Source organism: Ochotona princeps, chromosome 19 (genome assembly GCF_030435755.1).
Source record: "Ochotona princeps isolate mOchPri1 chromosome 19, mOchPri1.hap1, whole genome shotgun sequence".
Taxonomy (NCBI): Eukaryota; Metazoa; Chordata; class Mammalia; order Lagomorpha; family Ochotonidae; genus Ochotona; species Ochotona princeps.
Window position 1 is genome coordinate 49,382,456 of NC_080850.1, and position 19,750 is coordinate 49,402,205.

Sequence of the window (19,750 nt, forward strand, 5' to 3'; positions counted from 1 at the left end):
GTGGGCACACTCCCTTATGGCCGCTCAAGGACCGCCCACCTGGCCAGCAGCGTCCTTGCTGTCTGCTCCCAGCTGTTGTCAGAAGGGTTTTCCTGACCTCTTTGTGGCTTTCTGTTAGCAATGAGCAGTTTCTTCTGCATTTTCCTTCCTTGTTTCTGCCCATGCCAATGGAGCCTCAGCTTTTTGTTTTTCCTGCTTTCTATCTGTGTCTGCTCCCCCTCCACTTCCTCCAGGGTGTCATATTCTTGGAGGGTGCACCTTGGCTCCTTGGGTTGACTCCCTCGTGGCTGGTTGTGGCCATGGAGCCTCAGAGGGGCTTCTGCCCCTTCTTCCTGGCTCTCCTTTCGCTCTCTGGAACTGCCATGTGGTATGTGGTCTGTGGTCCTGGCCTTCTTTGCGGGGAATGTCAGCCAGCATCAGGGCAAGCTCCCGCAGCCGAAGCCCCTCCTGGCACCGTGGTGCTGTGGATGTTGTGGATGGGGAGGACCACAGTTCTCCTTCAGGTCTCAGGCTGGCCTGGCACACTTGCTGTTAATGAACAAGTAACCAGACACTGCTTTGTGAGGCCTCTGCTTCCCTCCACAATTTCTCCTGCAGACTTCCTTGTTAAGTAAGTTGATTTTAAATCTGCATTTCTCCGCAACAGGTTACTCCATAACTATTTCACAGTATAATTTGTTGTGCAAAGTCTGGCACTCTAAGGCAAGGTTGAGAAATGTTTTTTTCTGTCTGGTGCATTTTGATATTTATAACATCATTCATGGCCCTAAGAAATCATCAGCTTGAACATCAGCCGGCTATAGACGTGCTGGATTCTGAGTCCCACCTGCAGTTGGCAGGGACCTGCATGTCAGACATTCCCCACTGCTGCAGATGTGCAGGAATGCAAGCATTTGGTTAATCAGAGAGGCACGGAGTGAAAGACCCAGTAACTCGGAACTTTGTGATTTCTGTAAAATAGTCAATTGTACTTAAAGTCCCGTGAGATAGAAAAGTTATACGAACAATCAACTTAAAATAGGCACTGCAAGACTTACACGGAGGGGATAGGTTTTACTTTATCCTACATCTGTCTTAAACGAATGCAAGATGCTCCCTTGAGTAAAAGTTGACAGTATCCTTAACTGGAAACAGTCCGCCTGCCTTTGCTTTGTTGAGCGCAGTGACCTGCGGAGCTGTGGGGTCTTTACAAGGCTGCCCAGGGACGCTCAGCCAGCTGTGCTTTTGTCTTGCGATCTCCCAAGCTCAGCGGAGCATGTCGAGTTTGGCTCCCATCACCTGTCTGCCAGTGTGTCCACCCTTCATGTCCTCCTGTCTCTGTGTTGGTCCCTGCTTCTCAGCACAGCTGCTCTCTGGGCATGGGGCTCCTCTGTCTGTCAGCTCTTGGCTTTTGTCATTTCCTGCTTCTCGCCTTGCATCTTCAAAGCAAACTCTTGCCGGATTAGTTTCTTACTTTTTGTAGTTGGCAAGGGACTTCAGTATCTGGTCAGACACTGTGAAATCCCAACAGGAGAAAACAAAGATGCATCTGTGACAGATTTCATATGGAACACACATGGGGAGGGCGCAGCAATGCCATGTCCAGGCACAGTCGGCTTCCGGCAGCCGTGCCATGGGGTGTAGGCCTTTGTGTAGGTTCCCCTCTTGGCACCTTGCCTTCCTCCTCTGAGGGAGGACAGGTAATGATGGCAGAGTGGATGGGATGCCCCAGGAGTCCAGTAGGATGGGTGAAGTGAGCATGAATCAGGGAGCTGAGTGGTCACGGACCAATGACAAGAGAGGCAGCTTAGAAGACCAGCCAATGACGAGAGAGGCAGCTCAGGAGACCGGCCAATGACAAGAGAGGCAGCTCAGAAGACCGGCCAATGACAAGAGAGGCAGCTCAGGAGACCGGCCAATGACAAGAGAGGCAGCTCAGGAGACCGGCCAATGACGAGAGAGGCAGCTCAGGAGACCGGCCAATGACAAGAGAGGCAGCTCAGGAGACCGGCCAATGACAAGAGAGGCAGCTCAAAAGACCTCTGGAGCACAAGGCCGAGGTCTCAGCAGGGCGTTGGCGGCAGGCTGCAGGGGTGGTGGCAAGAGGCCACAAGAAATGTGTCAGATTCTCATTTATCTTTTTTGATTTTCTGAATTCTTGACAGCTAGTTCAGTTCCTGCCTTGCAGCTCTCCTCTCACACTGGGGTCTGTGGACTATGGCTGCCATCTGTGTGTCTCACCTTCTCCTCCCTGCAGGTGCTTTGTCCTGTAATCTTAGAGCGTGAGGCATGGGGACAAGGCAGAGGGAGGAGAGTATGGGAAGGTTCACTGGAAGAAGCAGAGAGAGCTCCTCCACAGAGCCAGGGGCTGCGGTGGACTGACTACCTCCTGACTCCCAAAGAGGAAGTTCACCTGATCCGCTGAGGCATATGCTAATGAGAGAATCAACAGAGCCTGTGTGATTGGTTCTGCAGGAATCAGTCAGCAGCAGCCTAGCTTGGAGGTCAAGTTACACAGCGAAATAAGGAGTGTGCTCAGACAGGTCCACAGTAGGCAGGACCTGGTGAGAAGCAGGAGCCAATCGGCAGTGGTCATGGGACTCGTCATGCAGTCATCAAACTAGGAATGTTTTGGGCCCTCGGGAAACTCCCAGCAGGGAGTCTTTGTGGATCCCTAATACAGCACCGCATGGGATTTTCCTGGAACCTGCGCACACCTTGCCCTGCACACTGAGTCCTCACCCGAGGATGTGCAGTGCCTAGTAGGAGGAGGATGCCGTGTGATCCTGTGTTGTGTAATCTGTCCGTGCTCAGTTTAGAGGTGTTCTGTTTCCAAAGGCTTTCGTCTGCGATCACAGCTGGGTCTGTGGTGGTATGAAACCTGGAGCTACAGGGTGTCAGCTGTGAACCCCTTACGGGCCTTACCCTTTGTCCCCTGGGCATTCTTACCAGTGGGATGACATGGCCTGTTCATCTCTGAAGGCCTCCGTGCACCCTCACGGCGAGTAGAGGAGAGGGAGTGTGGTCCACCACAGTCAGCGTGAGCTCCTGAACTGTGCCCCCACTGCCTTGCTGGCCTACAGCTGATGGAGATTGGCTGCTGCCCTGGTGCCAGGGTCTGATGTGTGGGGTGTGAGTGGTTCCATGGCTAACTCTGTTTCCTGTTTCCCTTCCAGATATCAGTTTTTCTTGCAGGTGAAACAGGATGTCCTCCAGGGCCGGTTGCCCTGCCCGGTCAACATTGCAGCTCAGCTGGGAGCACATGCCATCCAGGGTAGGTGCCCCTGCCATACTCAACTCCCTGGGCCTGGGAAAGACATTAAGTCCTTGGTAAGCAGGTTTGTGAGTAAAGTTCTTTTCAAATGAAAATTTAGCATAAAAATTGAATTTTGTTCAAATTCAGTTGTGGATTTGCAGGAACAGCATGGCATGCTGGACCACTCCATAGGGCCCTCTGCTTGCCCCCCTCAGCCTTTGTGTCTGGAGATGGCTGTGGCAGGCTCCGAGTGAGCACATGTCGGACACAGAGGGCATGCTGGCTCCTGGCACTGGCATGGTGGCCACAGGGTGGCTTCCAGGCACCTTGTCCTTGGGGTTTGAGGAAAATAGTATCATAGTGAAGTGTGCTTCCCAGGGGATGTGGTTGGGTACAAGGAAAATAGCACAATGTAGTCTTAGCTTTTGTGGCACCCAGAAACCAGGGATTAGTAGGAAATGCGGGGGAAATGCCCCAAAGAGAGCCGCCCCGGGCTTGGAAAGCCGCTTTGTGTTGGCAGCATTGGCTAAGAGTAGCTTGGGCTTGTTTGGTTCCACTTGTTTACGCATGTCAGCTGTCCCAGGTGTGAACTCCTACAGAGGTGTGAGCTGTCCCAGGTGTGAACTCTCAGAGGTGTGAACTGTCCCAGGTGTGTGAACTCTCAGAGGTGTGTGTGTTATCACAGGTGTGTGATCTGTCACCAGTGTGTGAGCTGTCCCAGGTGTGAGCTCTCATGTGTGTGAGTTCTTACAGGTTTGAGCTCTCACAGATGTGTGAGCAACACAGTTATGAGCTGCTCCAGGTGTGTGAGCTGTCATGGGTGTGTGAGCTGTCAGGTGTGTGAGTTCTTACAGGTGTGAGCTCTCATAGATGTGTGAACCCTCAGAGGTGTGAGCTGTCCCAGGTGTGTGAGCTGTCATGGGTGTGTGAGCTCTCACAGGTGTGTGAACTCTCAGAGGCGTGAGCTGTCTCAGGTGTGTGAGCTGTCACAGACATGTGAGCTGTCCCGGGTGTGTGAGCTGTCCCAGGTGTGTGAGCTGTCACAGGTATGTGAGCTGTCCCAGGTGTGTGAACTGTCCCAGGTGTGAGTTCTTACAGGTGTGTGAGCTCTCAGAGGTGTGAGCTGTCCCAGGTGTGTGGGCTTTCATAGGTGGGTGAGCTGTCACAGGTGTGTAAAGTGCTGTAGGATTTCCTGAGCACTGTTTGGAGTGTGGACATTTTGAATAACACACTCCATATCCAGCCCCATTGTTTGAGAGACACGTTGGGGTCATGTTGTGTTATATATAGATTTATCCGTAAGATTCTTGAAGATGGTTGTGTCAGCATTATAGCAATATATTCATCTGTTTTTAGCAATATGTTTCTAGAATGGAAAGAAGTCACAATTTCCTTTTTTTTTAGCTGAACTCGGAGATTACGACCCATATAAACACACTGCAGGATATGTTTCAGAATACCGGTTTGTGCCTGATCAGAAAGAAGAACTTGAAGAAGCCATAGAAAGGATTCATAAAACTCTGATGTAAGAATCATGTCTTACTTCGTTTCATCTGTCAGTGATCCATCGGGATGTTTGCAGTCCAAGGAGAAGGTTCTAGAACACTGAGTTTCATTTTGATAGGTTTCTTCTAGAACCCTTGTTGACAACTCCAAAAATTTAAAAAGTAAGAAGAGTGTGTGCCTCAGTGGTGAAAGGCACAGAGCCTGGCCCAGCACCATCAGGCCTCTCTGTGCGCCTCGGTTCCCGCAGCGGACATTGACCTTGTGTCTGGATGGACTGATTTCACACACGTGGGACCATCCTGCAAGCACTGTGCTCTCTGGTTTCTATTGGGTTATTTGCTAAACTGTGATCTTCAGCCACAGAAGCTGTGCTGGGCTTGCTCTGTGTTCACAGTAACGAAGCTGAGCCCAGTCCAGGCCCTCGCTGCCCAGGAGCAAGCCCCGGCACATGGATGTGGAGCCCTGAGCAGGCACTTCCGGGGGCAGACACACGCCTGGCTCCCCAGTAGGATTTTAGTTAATACCCCGAAGCCTTGGAGTTACCATTTTTTTCCCCTAAATTCTGTGTTGATATACTTTGCTTTATTGCTTCTTATCTAAGATTGTCTCTCAAGGAAGCTGTGTTTTAGATCCACTGTAATTAAGAAAATAAATTTTAAAAGTGGACTTAATCTGACCAACAAAATATTTGCCTAAGGGTTTTGTTGCACAGGGGTGGAAGCCAGTTGCTGGGCTACCATGGGAGGAACCAGCCTGCTCCTGCCTGGCCACTGCATGTTACTGCCTGTTGTGGCCTGGCCTGGGTGTGTTTGTCGCAGTATCACACGGTAGCCAGTGTGTACAGGCATTGCCCCTTGCTGGGATGGAGCTGTGTCCACCCATCCAGGCAGACTCCTGGCAGGTACTGCCCCTTACTGAGAGTGGAGCCGTGTCTACCCATCCTGGCAGGCACTCCTGGTGGGCACTGCCCCTTGCTGGAAGGAGCTTTGTCCACCCAGTTGGGCACTGTCCTGACAGGCACTGTCCCTGACTGAGAGTGGAACTGTGTCCACCTAGCTGGGCACTCTTCTGGCAGGCACTGCCCCTTGCTGGGATGGAGCTGTGTCCACCCAGCCGGGCACTCTCCTGGCAGGCACTGCCCCTTGCTGGGATGGAGTTGTGTTCTGGAGGATTTCTGAGGTGCCAGCCAGTGATCATTGGTTGTATTTGCAGACCCTACGCATGCTCAGGACGTGATGGGACCCCCATTGGGTGGCCGGGCCTTCCTTCCTCCTGCCTATGCCAGTGCAAGGAAGGCTCTGGGAGGCAGGCATGGGGCTGTGTGGAGGAGACGCTTTCTTGTTAGGGACTCACGGTAGGGCTTCCAAAACAGAGAATTGCTAACTTACATCTGAGTGTAAGTGACTGAAATCCACATAGGCACCCCTCAGGGCACAGACATGCCTGTGCCAGGAGGCAAAGGCCCCTGGGAAGCCGGGGAACAAGAGCAGTGTCTGTACAGAGGCCGGGCTGGGGAGACGGTGGGGAGCTTCCAGGACAATCTCCCGCAGGTGCTCAGCACTGCCCAGGCTGCGGCTGCCCTCGGTAAAGCCCTGTTCCTGTGCTTCGTGTAGGGGGCAGGCACCTTCTGAAGCTGAACTCAGCTACCTGAGGACCGCCAAGTCGCTGGAGATGTATGGCGTGGACCTTCACCCTGTCTACGTGAGTAGCATGTGTCTGCACATCATCCTGTAAGCTGGTGGTGTTTTTCCTAAGTCACTGAGGCTCCCAAAGGAGGGCCGGTTGCTGCTGCTTCGCAGGCTGGACCTTCCTCTGTGTCCTTCAGACACAAAGCAGAACCTGTGCGGATGAGTTTCACATATGACCGAAATGATATTTCCACGTGTGGAAAACAATTAACGGAGCTTGCCAACACAATCTGGAGGGCATAGCCATCTGTCCAGAGAGCTGAAAACTGCTCTGCATTTGATCCTGCCAGAGGTCAGGAGGGCGTTCCATGATTTCATGAACAGTATAAAGTCACTTGCCAGGTGCGGCAGGTATCCGGCAGCAGTCCAGGGGCAGTAGTGGTTGGTTCTTGCTGGGTGTGCGGGTGCCCTGAGCAGGAGGGCAGCGACCTGCTGCATCATCGCTGTGTGCAAAGAAGCATGCCTGCAGACTGCATTCAGTGGCTGAGCGTGCTGGCGGAGCCGTTACACCGTGCGAGTGGCTGAGCATGCTGGCGGAGCCGGTACACCGTGCGAGTGGCTGAGCGTGCTGGCGGAGCCGTTACACCGTGCGAGTGGCTGAGCGTGCTGGCGGAGCCGTTACTCTGTGCGAGTGCTCTGTATTTGCACCTACCCCTCGAGCCACTCCTCCTGCACTCACAGTCGGTTAGTCTGCACCTGGGAGACTTTGTTTTTTTTTGCAAGGGTATAGTTGGCAGTACTGAGATTTGATTGTTTGAGGAAATGACAAGGTGCCTTATTTTAAAAAAATAGGAAATGAATAGCTGAATGATTAAATGTTTATCAGCTAGATCATGGAATTTAATTTTTAAATCATCCTGGAAAAAGTTCTCTGAAATGTGATTCACTCAGATGTTCATTTTGTAATGTGTTTTGCCTAACAGCATTTCCTAAAATAAGAAACCATCTCATTAATTTCAGAGAGTTAGAAGCAGCCCTCAGTATATAGTGAATATGGTAATAAAAATGATAGCTTGGAGGGAGGTAGTAGTTAAGTGATATGTGAGAACACTTCACAAAGTTTGTGGGAAGATGGAATTGTAAGAGAAGTTTGGGGAGGACATTAGTGGAGAGGTTAAGAAGCCTGCAGCCTGTGCCACGATATCTTGCTATGTCTCCTGATGCCAGCTTCCTGCCAACGCAGACTCTGGGAGGCAGAGCTCAACGCTCACTACAGAGCCAGGGTCTCTCTCACACCTCCAGGAGACCTGCTAGGGTTCCAGCTGCTGGCTTTGGCTGGCCCAGCTACTGGCTTTGACTGGCCCAGCTGCTGGCTTTGGCTGGCCCAGCTGCTGGCTTTGACTGGCCCAGCTGCTGGCTTTGGCCGGCCTAGCTGCTGACTTTGGCCCAGCTGCTGGCTGCTGTGGGCATTTGGGGATTGAACCGGTGGATGGGAGCTCTCTTTTTCTCTCCCTGTTTTTCAAAAAAGGAGATAATTTTGGTACACATTTTTTTTAAAAATCCATGAATATTTGTCTTTTAGTAATTTTCATGAACTTTTTGAAGAGCCCTTCATAGTAATGTATTTCCGTTGTTTTTGCACCAAAAATAAACTTTGTTACATTTTACACAAGCTTTAAAAAATACCGTTGTCTTGCCGGCAGACTCATGTTGTTAAACGCTCCTGAATAGTGTACTGTGCTCTGTGGGTTTTCAGGTTTAAAATCATATATGTGCAATAGGAAGATTACAGACTAGAGAGTCTTCTGAGAAATGCCTCGTGGTTGTGTAATGTTTATCCTCATTCAGAACCACCTGTGCTCCCACATGGGTGCAGGCGCAAGCACTTGGGCCATCTTTTACTTCTTTCCTAGGCACATTAGCAAGGAGTTAGATTGGAAGTTGAGCAGCAGGACTCAAACTGTTGTCCCTGTGGGATGCTGGCATAGATTTAACTTGTTATCCTGCAACACCTGCCTAAAATTGTAAAAACTGTGGTAGTCTGAAAGCTGTAAGCAGAGGCAGGAAAGAGCTCGGCAGAGCCTGGGCTTTCCGGGGAGGGTGGGGCGGTAAATGGTCAGCATCAGAGTGATGCGTGTGAAGCTCACTGTGACAGAAGCAGGGTTCTTGGCCGCCAGGAGAACACCCTGAAGTGTGATGTGCTTTTGACCTTTTGGCATCTTTGCTGGGTTTACTGGTTCTCATAGGCACCACATGATCAGCTGTGCAAAGTGATGAAAGTTAATATGCCATTGAGGCTGGTCACCAACAATATAAACAGCCTTGTGTTGGGACCTGCATGGTCACCCAGATCCCTCTAATGAGCTTACGTCACAGGTTAGCCCTAAGACAACAGAAAGATCCTCTTAAAAACCACTGAGCAGCAGGTGGGTTGTTCTCCTAGCTCAGCTAAGCTTTCTAGATGGATGGCTCTCCAAAACTCAATCCTGTGTGGCCACAGCTACAAACATGCTCCTGGCCAGCGGCAGTGTGCAGGGTGCGTGCTCCTGGCCAGCGGCAGTGTGCAGGGTGCGTGCTCCTGGCCAGCGGCAGTGTGCAGGGTGCGTGCTCCTGGCCAGCGGCAGTGTGCAGGGTGCGTGCTCCTGGCCAGCGGCAGTGTGCAGGGTGCGTGCTCCTGGCCAGCGGCAGTGTGCAGGGTGTGTGCTCCTGGCCAGCGGCAGTGCGCAGGGTGCTGACGCAGTGCATTCTCGGTGACGGGCTGCTGCTTGCTTCTGCAGGGAGAGAACAAGTCCGAGTATTTCCTGGGATTGACTCCTGTTGGTGTTGTTGTCTACAAGAACAAGAAGCAAGTGGGGAAGTACTTCTGGTAGGTAGGACTTGCGTGCTGGATGTGTCGGGGCATGTGTGTGTGTGTGTGTGTGCGTGTGTGCATGCAGGTGGGTATATGTGTCCTGGATGGCTATGGGGATGTAGGAGGGAAAGGAGTGTGTGTCCTGGATATAGCTATGGTGTGTGTGTATGTGTGTATGTCCTGTGTCCTGGATAGCTGTGGGAATGTGGGGAGGGTAGTGTGTGTGTGTGTGTGTGTTGGAGAAAGAAGGCAGGTACATTTCCGGTGGTTGACAACAAATGAAATCGGTGTACATTTTCTCTGGACCTTCCCAGCACTGAGAGTCTGGACTCTCACCTGTGGAAGCTGTGGGGTGGGGGTGGAGGACAGAATCTCCTACCCATCCCAGATGTGCTGGTGCGTCCAGACCTACTCTGCTTTTAATGCTAAGTGTTGGGTTGGGGTTTGTGGAGTGTAGGGGTCTGGGATTCCAAGCTGTGTGTTCAGTGGAGCAGCCTGTGACGGGGAGCGTGATTTTTCTGGAGCAGGGGACACACGGGGAGTTGGCAGCCATTGGCACTGCACCCCAGCTTCTGCAAGAGCCAGCACTGGCCACCCTTTTCCTGCGAAATCCTCCCAACACCGTCTGCTTTGTTTTCCAGGCCTCGGATTACCAAGGTTCACTTCAAGGAGACTCAGTTTGAACTCAGAGTGCTGGGAAAAGATGTAAGTTCCTGCAGGCTCACGTTGGTAACTCACAGGGCCTGGGTCAGGGCTGTCACCGTCTTTGAGCTGCAGCCGCACACCTGCTGGCCGGGGCACCCACTGCCAGGGAGGGTTGGTGATGAGAGCAGGAAGGATGCAGTGATGATGCAAGGGTGCCCTTGTTCCGGGCAGAGGAGGGGGGTGTCGTGGTTGTTTGCTTTTCAGTTCTGTCTGTGAAGACAGGATCTGTGTGGCCAGGAGGTACGGCTGTGCCGGGGACTGTGCTAACTGTCTTGGTCTGAAGTCAACAGAACAAACTGTTGGGGGTCACACATCTACTCTTCTCTGGTTGGGTCTAATGGACAAGCAAGAGGCCCTTCTTGGGGAGGGGACACGGCAAGGGTGCAGGAGTGTGGTCCATGCCCAGCCTGGGCAGATTCCCTTGGGAACATCAGCCTGACACTTGCAGGGCCTGACGCCTGTGGGCAGCTTTGAGGGAACTGGTCAGAGGAAGGCGAGGATGACAACGCTTCCTTTCCTTCTGCCTGTGAAATGAGTGTCCCTTGTAAAGCAGGGAGATGAGCGGAGACAGTGCGCGGGGGTGGGGTGGGGTGGTGTCTGTCCTTTCATCTCTTGGATGCTAAAGAAACTGGGCCAGTGGGGCTGAACTGACTTCTTGGCGCTTACATGGAGACTGAGGAAGGGTGCCGCTTCAGCTGCCGCTGGCTGTGGGCTCTGGTGGGCGCTTCACGCGTGGAGGGTCGCTTGCCGTGGGTTCTGGCTGGTGCTTCACGCGCGGAGGGTCACTGGCCGTGGGTTCTGGCTGGTGCTTCACGCGCGGAAGGTCACTGGCTTTGGGCTCTGGCAGGTGCTTCACGCGCGGAGGGTTTGTGTTGTGTGGAGGCTGAGGAGGGGTGCCGCCATGGCAGGTGCCTCAGGCGCCGAGGGTTTGCTCACAGCTGGTGGGCTGACTGCGCACTGTCAGGCACTAGAAAACACCGACTATCCCACCCTGAGCTGTGACATGCTGCCGCATATTGTTAGAGTCAAAATCGGATTTCAGAGTGCTGTAACTTTCGAGGAGGTGGGGAGATTCCCGTTTTTGAAGAAATGTGAGTGTGAAAACCCCCTGGCCCTTCACCGTCTGCCTGGCAAGATTCCAGTGTTTTCTTTAATTCCCGAGTAGCTGTGTCAGGTTTAAGAAATGCACGAAGACGAGACTGAGTGAAATCATGTAAAAAGCAGAACTGTTAGTTAGACAGTGGAGTTGGATCCTGACACGTTTCACTTAATAATACAAGGAGTGAGGCGTGTTCAGTACACAAATCTACTTGTGGAGTGATGTGCAGAAAATCCATGGAAAAGGCCTGTCGTGGAAGAAGTGCTACATGGATTTCAGTTTTTTTACATGGCAGTTGTCTTTTCATTTCTTTCTCCCCGAACTTGTACTCTTCAAGCTGTCTTTAGCAGACTGAGAGAGTAAACTAAGGCTCTTCGTGGACACTGCCACTCCTACTGTTGTTATCCATGGTGTCTGCCTCGTGTGCCCAGGGTAGTTTTGTGAGGAGTCCTTTGGTGCGCGACCCTCCCGTTGTTACCGCGCTGTCTGTGATGTCCGGTGTCCCAGGAGGCGCAGCCCCTCGACTGTTCAGACTGGGCTGAGGTGAGAGCAGCGGGCTCTGTCACTGCCGCGCTGCTCTCCCAGGCAGCTGGGCTCGTCTCCTGCACCGCTGTTCAACCCGAGTCCTCAGGTGCAGGGGAGGCCTGAGGCCACGGCTCCTGGGCTGCTCGGCCATCACCTAATGCAGAGGCTCGAGCCTGAGCCCTTTTAAAAATGATTAAATAGCTTAGAATTTGACTGAAATGTTCTGCTTCCTTCTGCCTCTCTGAGACGGTGGCAGTAAGGTGGTTATCCTGGAGGCCTCACTGTAGGCACAGATGGAATTAAAAAGCTGCCTAGTCCCAGCACCTGGCATAGAGCGTCCAGCTAGAAAACGACGGACAGGTGAATGTTGCTGCTTCCACGAAAGGGCACGGCACGTTGTGCTCGCTGCTGGGGCTCTCAGAGGCAATGTTGGTCCTTGTTGGACTTTAGGCCAGGTGCTGTGGTTCCATGGTGCTTAGAGATGTATTCATGTACTCAGAAAGAGAAGCAGAAGCTGAGAGAGAGAGAGAGAGAGAGAGAGAATGAATCTGTCTTCCTTCTGCTGGCTCGCTCTCTAGTTGCCTGTGGTGCCCACGTGAGGCCAAGTGAGGCTAGAGAGCCATGATCAGGTGGCGGGGGTGAAGTGCTCTGCTGGCGTGTTTCCTGGGAGGTGGGGAGCAGTTAGCCATACTCAGATGCCTGGCGATGGATGAGGAAAAGAGGCTGCAGTTGCTAGCCTGAACTTGTGTGCAGGAAGCACAGTTGTGAAGTAAGTGGAATAATGAATGAACGAGCCCGTGTTCACTGCTCTGGGTGCCGTGGGTAGTTGGCCCCACGTGGCAGCACTTGGCCACTCAGAGGAGAGGACTCAGACATGATGGTGGCCAGGGGTGGCTAGTCTTTGCACAAGCCCTGGAGGCTTGCTCTGTGAACAGATGTCCCTGAGGGTTAGCAGCCACTCTTTTGATTTAGAAATAATTCAGGTTTCCAAAAAGTTGTAGTATTTAAAAGCTACAAAGAAAACATTAACGTACTGTTCTCCAGATTCCCTTACTGTTCACATTTGATAAACCATTTCCTTCATGTTTTTATTCTCTCTCACACACACACACATAGACACACACACACACTCCCCCCCCAGACACAGTTTTTCTGAATCATTGGAGAGTAAGTTGCATATGTGAGATTTGCAATGTTTCAGTACTGCCCGAGGGCAGGGCTTTCCACCATGTCCAGGTCGCCTCTATGTTGATACACTGTAACGTTTTGGTCATGTGCTATCTATGTGGCAGTTCTTACCTCTCATGACATTCGCATGTCTTAAGAGTGCAGTTCCACTTCACCATGAGGAAACCTCTCCTTTCTTGTTTTCCTGTGGGGTCCTTGTGATTGGACAGGGAGGGTCTGTGTGCAGGTGCAGGGCTGCCTGGGGAGGGTCTGTGTACCTTAGGCCTGGCCACCCGGGAGGGTCCAGGCTTTGAGCCCCACCTCCTGGCCTGGCATCGTGGCGGACACTGGGGAGTGAGCCAGTGGCTAGGATGGCGCTCGCTCTCTTTTTCGTGTGCTCTCTCTCTCTCTCTGCCTCTCACATAAATAAGCGAAAGAATAAAATTATAAGTGTATGAGCTGTGTGAGTTATTCTGAAATAATCTAGCAACCTTAAAGGCACACATTGCTTGTGGTGATGGTTGACTTGGTGAGAACGGAGCTGGGGCCTGTGGTGATTGCTCCTGCCTTGTGACTTTAGTGCTGTGTATGTAGCGGTGACATGTTTTGAACAGTAAGCGACAGCAGGTTGTACACAAGAGCCCCCATCTCTGGCTGGGAACCCGTGCTGCCCCCGAGAAGGTTCTGTGATGTTCACTGCGACCCCCAGCCCAGACCCCTCCCCTGCACCCCAGCTCTTCTGAGCTTCCCGACTGCCCCATCTCTTTTCTCTCGTAATCCCTGCACCTGTCACCCCGTGATGCCAGTCGCCCCCTTTGGAGCTGAGTTTCCACGGTCACCTGGAGCAGGTGTGCTTGCTGTCCGCCATGATGCTGCCCACTCCTGGCTTGCTCCACCTACAGCTGCATCGCCCCACGATTCCACCTGCATCTGTCGTGGCTGCTCCCCGAACCGCCTCACTCACTGCTGAGCTCTGCACCTGCAGGCTTTAACCCACCAGGCATCACGTGGAGACCTCAGAATTGCAGTGCCTCTCCATTCCCTCGTTTTACAAGTCCCCAGTCACCTGTGCCACAAACTTGGGCTCATCCTGTCTCTTCCTCTACCGTGCGAGGTTTTGTGTGTCCCACCACTGCCACTGGCCTCACTGCCCCTGGCCTCACTGCCACTGGCCATTGCTGGCTCTGTTGCTTTCACAGCAGACTCTCGAGTTTGGCAGCATCGTTCTGGCTGCACTGGTGGACTTTCACACGTGTAGTGGTGGGTCCGTGCTCAAAGTCAGGGCAACTTTGCGTGTGTGTCTGGAAGCCTTTCTGTGTAAGAGTGGCTTTGGCTTTTACATTTAGATTTGAATGGGCAGTTGTGTTGCATGACAGAGCTCACAGTTTATTTCAACACTCATATTTTGCTTGATTTTTGCTTCAGTCGCTTAAAAAGTAATGTCTTCTGCAGAATGGAACTTTATTGCATAAAGCTTTGGCTTCTTATGTGTTGCAGGTCAGGGAACCATGTAATCACAGGATTGGGATTGGGTTGCAGTTAGGGAGAAAGCCCCCCCTATGGCATAACAGCCTTCAAGGATGCAGTGTGACGTGGGGACTGGGCTCAGAGGGCTAGGTCTGCTGCACAGGACGTCCTGTTGTGGCTGTTCCTCCTGGCAGCCTCTCCCGAGGCCCCAAGGCCATCCCTGTGGGGGGCACAGTGAAGGCTGGGCTGGGTGGGCCTCTCCTGCCCACGAGGGCTGATCCTCAGGCTGTGACTGTTTGTGACAGGGACCTGGAGGTGCTCAGTGCCACCCTGGGACTGTGCAGTCATGGGAGCTGGCCAGATGGCCATCGGGGTGAGTGTGTGAAGCTGCAGTGGGATTTGGTAATGGGGTGACTGGGAGGCCGCCACCCTGGGGCTTTGCAGTCACAGAGCTGGCCACGTGGCCATCGGGGTGAGTGTGTGAAGTTGCAGTGGGACTGTCTCAGTGTTCGTGTGGAAAGATGCTGATTTGGCCGTAGCCCACCAGGGGAGAATCAGTTTCCTTGGTCGTGAGTGTCGGTGGTGACCTGTGCTTGCTTCCCGCCGCCCTGACTTCCTCTCTGCCTCTGCTTCCTTCTCAGTGCAATGAAACTTCCTTCTTCTTCGAGGCACGGAGTAAGACTGCTTGCAGGCACCTGTGGAAGTGCAGCGTAGAGCATCATACATTTTTCAGGTGGGTCAGTCTGAGTTTTGTTCGTTGTCCTAATACATGAAAATTGCATTTGTCTTTTAGGGGTAAAATTCTGTCTACAATGATAAATTTGGAAGTTAATTTTTTTTTTCAATTCCCAGTTCTCTGGCTATGTTACTACAGATGCTACTCACACGTATGCGTGTATATACGTGTATATGCGTGTGTTGCACATATAGAGGTATTGTCCATACCCGTTGTGCGTTCGGGTGCAGTGTCTTTGCTCCCAGTTTTAAGGTTTAGGTAGAGAGTGTTGTTTTGGGTAGCATCTAGAGGCCTGGAGGATCCGAACTGCTCTGCGCAGACATGGAGCACCCCAAGAGTCTTTGGCTGTGAGACTAAGGGTGTGGGAGCTGGCCAGGCTATGATGCGACTGCCCATGTGTGGGGTTTGAGGCAGAGGGGCAATGGAGGGTCACCTGAGGAAAAGCTGGAGAGAGCTGGGCATGGAAGGGTGAGAAGCACAAAGCCAAGGACCTTGCAGCCCTCCTGCGCTAGGAGGACAGGACGGAGCAGCCCGGGAGCTGAGGGCAGCCCCACCAGCAGGTGTCAGGGGCCGAGAAGCCGGGGAGGACGCTGTGCTGGTGAGGAGGGCTGGCCCTGCTCGTGGGCAAGGTGACCGTGTGCGTCAGTGCTCGGGCTGTGCAGGCCACGCACAGTGCACCAAGCTGTGTGCCCTGTGACTGACGCAGCGCTGGGCTCCACCTCATGATCCCATTCATTGTGTGGGCAGCAGCATCGTGGAAGGACCAGTGTCCCTCAGGCCTGCCATGTCGGGCCGTGGCAGCCCCCAAGCTGTGGCCCCGGCTCTGCTCTGTGGGACTGGGTCAAGGAGCTCTTTCTGTGGAGTCTTTGGTAAGGCTGCATCACAGCAAGAGGGAGCTGCTGTGCCTGATGAGGCTGGAGCTTTGGGGACCCACGCTGGTGTGAGCCAGTGACAGTGTTGCCAAGGCAACAGCAGCTCTAGCCGGTCTTCCTGGGGCGATGGTGTATTTTGGTGGTTTTCATGTAATGGCACATGTGGTACATGTCATCCAGGAAGCGGTTGTGTTTTCAGTGTTGGCTCGCAATGGCTGATGGCTGTTGCCCATAAGCGGTATTAACTATTTTCATTAGCTCTGTTAAACAGCAGGCGGTGCACTATTACATTTGCTGCATAACTGTATATCCCAACGAAGCATGAGAAAACCATGTTTATGAGTCTTTAATTTTCTCGTAAAAATTATTAGAGTGCCAGAAACCGAGTCAAGTTCATTGTCAAGAAAACTTAGCAAGCTTGGATCCATCAGTCAGAAGCACCGGTTCAGGTAAATGGTGCCCGGGGTGAGGGGTGTGGCTGGGTGTGTGAGTCACCTGCCCACGTGCACACATGGAGTTCTTCCACATAGCAGTTGTGTTTTCTGAACACAAAAATCTACGGAAGCTGTCTTTCGTGGAAAAAGGTTTTCCACATTTAGCTGTAGATCATGTCTGAGCTGTGTCATGGTCAGGTTTTGAGAGCGTGGTAGAGCTTGTTGTTGGACTCTGGTCTGGGTATGCCACTTGTCTGTCTGTCCTTATGCCCTGCAATGATGATGAGGAGGAGGTGTCCTGAGGAGGGGCTGGCTGAGGTCCCAGGACGTTTGGTCAACTCCCACTGGGATACAGCGTGCACTTCATTTTGTGCACAGCCCTGTTTTTCTGCAGTATCGAATCATGCTCCCAGTTCCATCTCGGCTTTTGGGCATACCCTGAGCACCATGACCAACTTTGGTTGGTCATCATGTCTGGTACTGTCCTTGTAGTGGGGTTCAGGGAGGCCACGCCCCCTCAGGGAGCTCCTCCCACTGAGGCTCAGGAGGCCACGCCCCTCAGGGAGTTCCTCCCACCTGGGCTCAGGGAGGCCACGCCCCCAGAGGAGCTCCTCCCACGGGGGCTCAAGGAGGCCATGCCCCTCATGGAGCTCCTCCCACCGGGGTGGGGCTCAGGGAGGCCACGCCCCCAGAGGAGCTCCTCCCCCTGGGGCTTAGGGAGGCCACGCCCCTCATGGAGCTACTCCCACCAGGGCTCAGGGAGACCACGCCCCTCATGGAGCTCCTCCCACCAGGGGGCTCAGGGAGGCCACACCCCCAGAGGAGCTCCTCCCACCAGGGTTCAGAGAGGCCACGCCCTTTCAGGGACACCAGGCAGCCCTGCTGCTCCAGGAATAGGTTGGAGCAGCAGGAGGACCCTTGGCTTGTCCTGAGGCTCCTGCAGTAGATCAAGTGCATGTATGCCTATGTCTAGCACCCTCACTGGACATGGTTGTGAGTTCTGGAAAAATCTGGGGAGGACACGTAGTATGCAGTCTGTGGTGTCAGGAGCCCCTGGAGGCAAGGGGCTCTCACCACCCTGTCCACAGCTGGGCAGGGACAGGCTGCGTCTCTGACCACTGGGTGGTGTTTGTACAGGGATTATTTCCAGGACCCAGACCTGTGGCCCTGTGGGACACTGGCTTCGCAGGGATGCCTTAGCCAACAGGACCACCACACCAGCCACAGCTGTGTGCGTTTCTGAGACGCCCTAGAGATAGCTTTGCGTAGAGCAGAGTTCTGGGAGCAGACCCGTGCAGCTGCAGTGTCCTGGTGGCTGTGTTGGCTCCATCCCTCTCCTTACAAAGCTGCTGGCATTCAGTCCTGGGGGCTCCCCTCGGCTGGCCCCACCTGGTCTCACTTTCCCAAGGCCCCCACCCCGTAAACAGCACAGTCTCCATGACTTCAGAGGCTAGACTCCTGTGTGAGTTGGGCGGGACAGGGGCAGGGTGGGTTCCTGAGCTGTGGGTGAACCGCATTCACAGCTCAGCGAGTATCTTATTCTGCTGGGAAATAGCAGGAATGAGTGGAGATGTAACCTCCATGAGCACAGTGAGGCCTGCTGGTGAGGCGGAGCTCTCCCGCAAAGGCTTGCACTGAAGCCCCATGGGTTTGCTGGCCACCAGCTGGCTGTGGCCTCACACCTTAAGTCCTGGCCCTGACCACTGCAACCTTGGTCAGCCCAGTGTCTGTTGAGGCCCCTGCTTGGCCCCTGCTGGTCGAGTCCATGTAGCCCCATGGCTGACACTCTGCTGGAGCCATTGTATAATTCTGTGGCTTTGCCAGTCAAAACACTGTGTTTTCTGGTGGCAGGACAGCCTCGCAGATGAGCCGAGACCTGTCCGTCCAGCTCCCACGGCCAGACCAGAACGTAGCAAGGAGTCGCAGCAAGACGTACCCTAAGAGAGTGGTGCCCACGCAGCCCACAGGTGAGTCAGTGCCTGGTGCATCCCAGAATGCTGGAGCAGGTGGGCCTGTAGCCTCGGGGATCTGTGCTATTGACACCAGGATTCCTTACTTGGCCCTGGCAGTGTCTCAAGAATCAGCATGTGTTGGGGAGCAGACAGGCAGCTCAGATCACTATTGCTGCTTGCACACTGGATTCTAAATAAAATCATAGCTGAGTGGTTTCCTAGTTTTGTGTATCTGAAACTGAAATTGAAAAAAATATATATGCTTGTAGCAAAAGTCTTGAAAAACAAGGACTGCTGACATAATTGGCCCAGCACTCAATTTTGTTCTGTTTTTGTTCTTTATTATGAAACATATGCATGGAATACACACAGGTACACATGCGCATGCACACACATGCCAAGTGGCATAAGCACCCTTGCCCCCGGCTCAGGCACCCCTGGGACCTGGTCGTCTGTGTGCCCTGTGGGCTGCAGGGCAGCCATGTCCCCCTTGTGTGTGCCCTGGCGGGGCTGGACATCCGGCTGGTCCATGTGCGCTGCGGGCTGCAGGGCGGCCGTGTCCCCCTCGTGTGTGCCCTGGCGGGACTGGACATCCGGCTGGTCCATGTGCGCTGCGGGCTGCAGGGCGGCCGTGTCCCCCTCGTGTGCGCCCTGGCGGGGCTGGACATCCGGCTGGTCCGTGTGCGTTGCGGGCTGCAGGGTGGCTGTGTCCCCCTCGTGTGCGCCCTGGTGGGGCTGGACATCCGGCTGGTCCGTGTGCGTTGCGGGCTGCACACTGCCTCTCAGGAGCAACATGGAAGATGTGGCCGACTTCATCGTCTCACCCCATCCCAAGGCAGCTCTGGCGGCTCATTTCCCATCTGGGAGCCTCAGAACCATGGAAGGCAGTGGCTCTGAACCTGAAGGTGGCCTGAACACCGGAGGCCACTGGTGTGTGTCCCCAAGTCCACTGCTCCAGGAACCCACAGCATGCTGTCATCCAGAGAGGCAGTGAACAGTAACTTGTCCACTCTGGGAGGAAGAGAATTTGTGGAGGCCAGTCGGGGGTGAGGGAGATTAGGCCTTTGCTCTCTGCTCCACCTGTTCCTGTCCGTTCGGGCCCCAGGCCGCCGGACCGTGCCTGCTCGCATGCAAAGCACATCTCCTGCAGGGAATTCACTGACGGCGCACCCATCATCTCTGCTGCCTGGTCCTGGGCAGCCATACTCTGGCGTCCATCCCTGCAGCGTGGCTGTGGCTGGAAGCAGACCTGCATGAGACACTTGGCTCAGGAAGTTGTTCTGGGGCTCTCAGATCAACCCTGGCGGGGGCTGGTGCCACCGCTGACAGTGGCTTCCCGAGTGGGAGTGCTGACTGGTGTCCCGGCTGCTCCTGGGAAAGCAGCGGCAGTGGGGTCTAGGTGCTTCGTACGCTCGTGTGGGCGACCTGGATGGGGCTCCTGGCTCCTGGCGTCAGCCTGGTCCACCCAGCACTAGCTGTTGCAGCCATTTGAGGAGGGAACCAGCAGATGGCACACCTCTGTCTTTCCCTCCCTCTTTACTTGTGTTGCCCCACTTTAAAAGTAAGTAAATAA

At 53.7% G+C, this 19,750-nt stretch overlaps 1 protein-coding gene across 2 annotated transcripts in view; it reads left to right on the plus strand.

Annotated features, from left to right (window-relative positions):
* The window catches only part of EPB41L4A (erythrocyte membrane protein band 4.1 like 4A), a 99,124-nt gene that overhangs the window by 49,767 nt on the left and 29,607 nt on the right, over window positions 1-19,750 (plus strand). For both annotated transcript variants that reach the window (XM_058677546.1, XM_058677548.1), the window contains 8 exons: window positions 3,156-3,253; window positions 4,640-4,760; window positions 6,355-6,442; window positions 9,147-9,235; window positions 9,862-9,925; window positions 14,825-14,916; window positions 16,163-16,240; window positions 18,077-18,192. In XM_058677546.1, the coding sequence (XP_058533529.1) occupies window positions 3,156-3,253; window positions 4,640-4,760; window positions 6,355-6,442; window positions 9,147-9,235; window positions 9,862-9,925; window positions 14,825-14,916; window positions 16,163-16,240; window positions 18,077-18,192 (746 nt within the window). The remainder of the gene's footprint in view (window positions 1-3,155; window positions 3,254-4,639; window positions 4,761-6,354; window positions 6,443-9,146; window positions 9,236-9,861; window positions 9,926-14,824; window positions 14,917-16,162; window positions 16,241-18,076; window positions 18,193-19,750) is intronic.